This window comes from Brassica napus, chromosome A7 (assembly GCF_020379485.1).
Source record: "Brassica napus cultivar Da-Ae chromosome A7, Da-Ae, whole genome shotgun sequence".
In the NCBI taxonomy this organism is placed as follows: domain Eukaryota; kingdom Viridiplantae; phylum Streptophyta; class Magnoliopsida; order Brassicales; family Brassicaceae; genus Brassica; species Brassica napus.
This window is the reverse complement of record NC_063440.1, coordinates 1,498,346-1,503,853: the sequence shown is the minus strand read 5'-3', so window position 1 is coordinate 1,503,853 and position 5,508 is coordinate 1,498,346. Positions and strand designations below refer to the sequence as shown.

General features: G+C 33.2%; 2 protein-coding genes across 3 annotated transcripts; one reads left to right on the top strand and one right to left on the bottom strand.

Annotated features, from left to right (window-relative positions):
• Nucleotides 1-926: 926 nt before the first annotated feature.
• LOC106384608 (tryptophan--tRNA ligase, cytoplasmic) lies at nt 927-3,643 on the top strand. Its single transcript, XM_022691780.2, has 11 exons — nt 927-1,323; nt 1,408-1,527; nt 1,614-1,799; nt 1,964-2,015; nt 2,103-2,168; nt 2,244-2,333; nt 2,438-2,530; nt 2,636-2,716; nt 2,801-2,869; nt 3,165-3,233; nt 3,324-3,643. The coding sequence occupies exons 1-11, from the start codon at nt 986-988 to the stop codon at nt 3,483-3,485; spliced, it is 1,326 nt and encodes a 441-aa protein (XP_022547501.2). The 5' UTR covers nt 927-985; the 3' UTR covers nt 3,486-3,643.
• A 357-nt stretch (nt 3,644-4,000) lies between these two features.
• LOC111200555 (EG45-like domain containing protein 2) lies at nt 4,001-4,916 on the bottom strand. Of its 2 annotated transcripts, XM_022691781.2 has the most exons (3): nt 4,703-4,916; nt 4,332-4,602; nt 4,001-4,178 (listed from the first exon to the last, which is right to left on the bottom strand). In XM_022691781.2, exons 1-3 carry the CDS (start codon nt 4,815-4,817, stop codon nt 4,172-4,174), a joined length of 393 nt encoding a protein of 130 aa, XP_022547502.2. In that variant the 5' UTR covers nt 4,818-4,916; the 3' UTR covers nt 4,001-4,171. The 2 variants fall into 2 exon arrangements, with proteins under 2 accessions (XP_022547502.2, XP_022547503.2); XM_022691782.2 differs by lacking the exon at nt 4,001-4,178 and having other exon boundaries at nt 4,328-4,602.
• Between the last annotated feature and the right edge of the window lie 592 nt (nt 4,917-5,508).

Sequence of the window (5,508 nt, the reverse complement as noted above, 5' to 3'; positions counted from 1 at the left end):
AATTAAAATCTAAACTATTAAAACAAAAGTACAAAAAGGAAATAACCCTTATTTTTCCTAAAGAATTACCATCCTATGCCATTGGATTTAAATACCATTGTTTAAAAAATTATTAAACCATCCAAATTAAATTGATAGACTTAACCATATTACTAAAACCAATGATATTTCATAACAGCTCCTAACTAATATTACGATATCAATCTTTACTTAACATCTCCTATTTTTCAGCTATTAAATTTCCTAATGCGACGTCAATTTTTTTTATTAATTCGAATTTCATTTAAAACCAATATATTCCAAATATCTAATGAACAAATTGTATATGGAATTATCGGTTATAGGAATATTCCTTCTATTGTACCACAACCCAACTTAAGTCTTTTTAATGTTACAAATCTAAAATATAATCGCAACTAACCAAATCAGTTTTTCGTAATAAATGTGTAAAGTTTTATAATAAAAAAAATCGCAATACCTATTCATCTATCTTATTAAGAACTAAAAAAATTGCTATTAATAAGTAATGAAATATTATAAAACAATAGTATATAAACAAACAAATTGTTTGTTTTAGTTAATTCACCTTTAGTGTTATATATATCTATGTTTCATTGCTAACTCATCATGATATATGTATATATACATATCTATATATTTGTATACATAACCGAGTAAAACAATTTGACAGTTTAAAACAATTAATAAAATTGATGCAAATAGGTCTGTATTGGTCAGTCGTAAAAATATATACAATCAAGAATATAAGAAAAATTATGAACGATATAGAAATTAAAAACAAATATCCGCACAGGCGTGCGGGTTAGAATCTAGTCATAGTTTAAAAATAATCCAGTGGCATTGTCTTGTAAATAATCCCTAGATGTAAAATTTTCTTTTAAGAATAGGGTTAACAATCGTTTAAATAATTCCTTTAGCATCAGTTTTTTTAACATATCTAAGAGCCGAATCACACGAGGGAGATATGATAGAGACTATGGAAGAGAAGGCAATACAGGAGATCAAACAACTGTTACAACTTGTAGATCAGAAACTTAGCTCAATTCCTTCATCACCAATGAAACATGACCTCATACATGAGATCAAACAATGGTCTGATGAGAAAAAAGAGTCTGAATCGATGGAGCAAGTCGTGAATCCATATGAAGTATCAGCCAAAGACGGCGGTAAAATCGACTACGACAAGATTGTGGAAAAGTTTGGCTGCAAGAGAGTCGACCAGTCCCTGATCGATCGTGTTCATAGACTAACTTCTCGCGATCCGCACGTTTTCCTCCGCCGTGGCGTCTTCTTCGCACACAGGTTCGAATATCTAACTTCTGTTTGATGATTCAACTTTTTTTTTGTTTCTATAGAGTTGCATGTATTGATACGTGACATTATTAGGGATTTCAATGAGATTCTGGATTCATTCGAGAGAGGAGACAAGTTCTATCTCTACACAGGAAGAGGACCTTCATCAGAAGCTTTGCATCTAGGGCACTTGATACCTTTCATGTTTACCAAGTAAGTGTAAAACATATTGTCTTTTATGTTTCTTCACATGGTGTTCGAAGAACTTACTTATGTTTTATTGTTCGAATGGGCTTTAGATACCTGCAAGAAGCTTTCAAGGTTCCTGTTGTTATACAGCTTACGGATGATGAAAAGTTCATGTGGAGTAAGACCTTAAAAGTGGAGGATACTAAAAGACTTGCCAGGGAAAATATCAAAGATATAATTGCTTGCGGATTTGATGTAGAAAAGACATTTATTTTCTCGAACATCGAGCATGCTGGGTAAGTCACATTCAAATCTACGGAAATACGGAGTTAAATAGTGAATATATTAGCTCAACATTCTGTCGCTTTGTAATGTTTGATTTATCTCATAAAATGGCTCTTATATTTGTATATTCTCTATATAATTGAGTTTTGATCCTTACATTAAACTCTGTGTGTAGTACATTCTATGAAAATACGTTGAAGATTGGAAAGTGCGTAACAGTTAATAAGGTGACACTTGCTCTCAATCTCCTTTGATGTGTTTTTTATAGTTGCGTTGAGTTGCTTGTTTTATTTGTGCATCTCTTTTGTTGCTAGGCTAACGCAATCTTTGGCTTTGCTGGCGAAGATCCTGTTGGAAAAATGGGTTTCCCTCCTGTGCAGGTACGTCTATTTGTTGGTCTTATTCTATAATGCATATAGACTGTTGTATATAATCCATAAAATTACATTTTGCAGGCAGCTCCATCTTTTGCTAGCTCGTTCCAACACTTGTTCCTTGGAAAGGACAATAATCTCCGTTGCTTGATTCCTTGTGCTATTGACCAAGTTTGTATTTTTTTTTCCATGTTATTAGTGTATCATTAATTCATTATTATGTTATGCAGTTTTTGTGTGCTAATAATCAAATTTTGCTTTTGGTTTTTGTTCAGGATCCATATTTTCGAATGACTCGAGATGTTGCACCTCGGTTAGATTATAGCAAGCCTGCTCTAATTGAGTCAAAATTCTTGCCTTCTCTGAAGGCAAGTACTTTTAAACTAGTCTTTAGGATATTGCAACTTTATAGATATGTTACTTACAACTTCATGCCTTCAAATTATTGAATGCCTTTGGTCACTTTTGTGCAGGGAGTGAACGGAAAAATGTCGGCGAGTAATCCTAACTCAGCCATATACGTAACGGATACCACCAAGGACATTAAGAAAAAGGTGAATGAATCTCTATAATTTTGATAATGAAAATCAGATCACTGTCGCTTCCATTATGTTAACTTCATGCGTTTCCATATACAGGTTAACAGTGCGTTTAGTGGTGGGAAAGACAACTCGACGGAACAAGAAAATGCTGGAGCAGATCTGGAGGTACCAAAATTATCTTCTTATTACTCTTTATAGTGTCAACTCATTGTTGTGTTCCAGTGTCAGTCATGTAGTTATACAGTGATTGAAATTTAGTAATGATATAATCTTAGTTAGATACTAAAAGTGGCATTGGTTCCTCACATTGGAAATTTAGAAGGAATTTTTTTGTTATGTAATTAACTAAGTATCCACTCTGTATCAATAGCAGACTCTTGCAAGATTTTAGTCTTTGTTCTTGATGCTATAGCAAACGTAAGTCTTTATTTGTGGTAATCTTTTTCCTACTATTTCACAGGTAGACATACCGTTCAAGTACTTGAGTTTCTTCCTAGATGATGATGCTGAACTTGAACACATAAAGAAGGTAGATTACATTACCCTCGCCTCTCTAGCTCTTGTTATTAGCTCATTACACAGAACAAAGAATGTTCATCTCTGACTTAATGTGTTTCAGGAATATGGAGAAGGAAGAATGCTATCTGGACCGGTTAAGCAACGACTCACTGAAGTTTTGACAGAAGTAGTTGAGAAACACCGCAAGGCTCGAGCTGCTGTTACTGATGAAATGGTGAACGCGTTTATGGCCGTGAGACCTCTACCAAAGATGTTCGACTAGAGCCCATAAGCCAGAAGAAACCCCTCTTTGGCTGGCTGTTCTGCAACTTCATATTGGAGCTTTAATATAATGTTTAGTCTCCTCATCTCTTTATTAATAACTTTTGTGAACAACCAAACAGTTTGTGATAATCAATGAAACAACTCTTGTTCCTAATATAACCATAAGGCTGTCTTATAATCCAATATGGTATCACACATAAAAGATCTTGATTTCCAACCACTCCATTGATCTTAAACTTTTTAAAGATTTTTTGAGATTTCATCGTAATATAACACAACAAATATTGGTCCCTTAAATAAATGGTTTGCTTAGTGCAAAATCAAGTTATGGTCCAATAACACCACATAAATAAAAAATTTCCTGTCTGTTTCTCATCCAACAAGAAATGGTCGGCTCTAAGCCTATAAGAAGGTACCGGGAAGGTTCCACACCAAATTTTTCTAAAAACAAAATTATTTTATACTTTTTAGTTGTTATTTGTGTTATTCCTTATAAGTTTATAAAAAAATAAGTTTAGTAGGAAATAGTGGAATTCTTATTTGAAGCACAATGGAAAAAAGTACAATGATTTCACCAAGGACCATCCATACATATAACATTTAGCAAAGATAATACATCAGTTCCTCTCGATTTATTGGAATACTACACATGAAATCAACTCTTCACCTTCTTTTGCTTATTCTTCATATCCTGCAAAAAAGAATTGTACATAAGTATATAAAATTTTCAAATTCATTAGAATAGGTAAACATATGTATAAATATATAATAATGTTTACCTATTACATACTAATATAAATTCTTCAAACAAAATGATGAGTAGTAGATTTGAGAATGTACTTACGGAGTGTATTCGACGCGGACGTTGCCGGCATCAGTATTAGCAATGACCCTAAAAGCGTCACGAGAGAGATTAAGGTCGCCATTGCAAGGCTCCCGGCATAAATCAACTACCTTGACGATTACGCTACGTCCCGTGCACGCTCTTGGAAAGTTGTACGTAGGGCCAATGCATCGAACCCTGTACCTCCGACCACAAGCTCGGCTTCCTTGCCACAGATTGTTCCTGACTCCAGTCACCATCGTTTCGTATTGATTTCCATAACAAGCAGACTCTGAATCACATCATTGATTTGTAACCAATGATTAATAATAGTTACTTCATTAAAAATAATGATTTATAACATATAAAACATTGATATGTAATATACGCACTAGTGTAGGGAGGGTCGTAAAAGACGGCTCTTCCTTGAGCAGCTTCAGCAATTGGAGCTAAGATTTGTGCAAACACTATCACCGTCACGACAAACTTTAGCACCATTTTTATCATTTTCTTTTATTATGTGTTCTTGCTGGTTTGTGAAGTAATGAAGCTAGGAGGAGGGGGCATCGAGTATTTATTTATAGAGTAATTGGCGTAGATGCACCGAGAAACCCATGTAATTTACTATATAACCTTGTTTCTTTTTAATATTTTTAGTGAATATAATACTTTTATCTCTATCTCTCTCTCTCTTTTCTTCCTTTTATGTGTTCTAATCTCTTTATTTCTCGTACAAATTCTTCAAATCATCTTCTAATTCAACACAAATCTTTATTTTTTTATTCTGATTCTTTTGACACCCATAATGCTAATCTTATTATCTCACCCCAATTCCAATGTTTCCAATTTCGAATCACAATCAACTTTAAGATAATATATACGTTAGTATGTATTTTATTATTTACCTGCTATTATTTAGATTTTAATGGATTCTTAATCGATACATGAAGTGTTAGCTGTTACAAATAGATTTGGAGCTATTTAATAGATAACTAATTAATTGTTAATAGTTTCATTAACTGATATATGATTTGTTAGTCGATACATTTGTTTGATACATAGATTGTTAGATGATACTAAAATTATTAGCGGATATGTTAGTTGGTATGTAGACTGTTACCTGCTATGTAAATATTTAGCTGATAGATCTAGAGTTACTTGTTTTCGACAAAGCATAATGGCATTTTCGTCCGCACAG

What these genes read in the sequence shown, in the direction of transcription:
- LOC106384608 (XM_022691780.2), top strand. Translation starts at nt 986, where the DNA reads ATGATAGAGACTATGGAAGAGAAGGCAATACAGGAGATCAAACAACTG. An exon ending in TCGAACATCGAGCATGCTGG is followed by an intron (nt 1,800 to 1,963) that starts GTAAGTCACATT and finishes CTCTGTGTGTAG; the next exon opens with TACATTCTATGAAAATACGT. An exon ending in AACTTGAACACATAAAGAAG is followed by an intron (nt 3,234 to 3,323) that starts GTAGATTACATT and finishes AATGTGTTTCAG; the next exon opens with GAATATGGAGAAGGAAGAAT.
- LOC111200555 (XM_022691781.2), bottom strand. Translation starts at nt 4,817, where the DNA reads ATGATAAAAATGGTGCTAAAGTTTGTCGTGACGGTGATAGTGTTTGCA. An exon ending in TTACGACCCTCCCTACACTA is followed by an intron (nt 4,603 to 4,702) that starts GTGCGTATATTA and finishes GATGTGATTCAG; the next exon opens with AGTCTGCTTGTTATGGAAAT.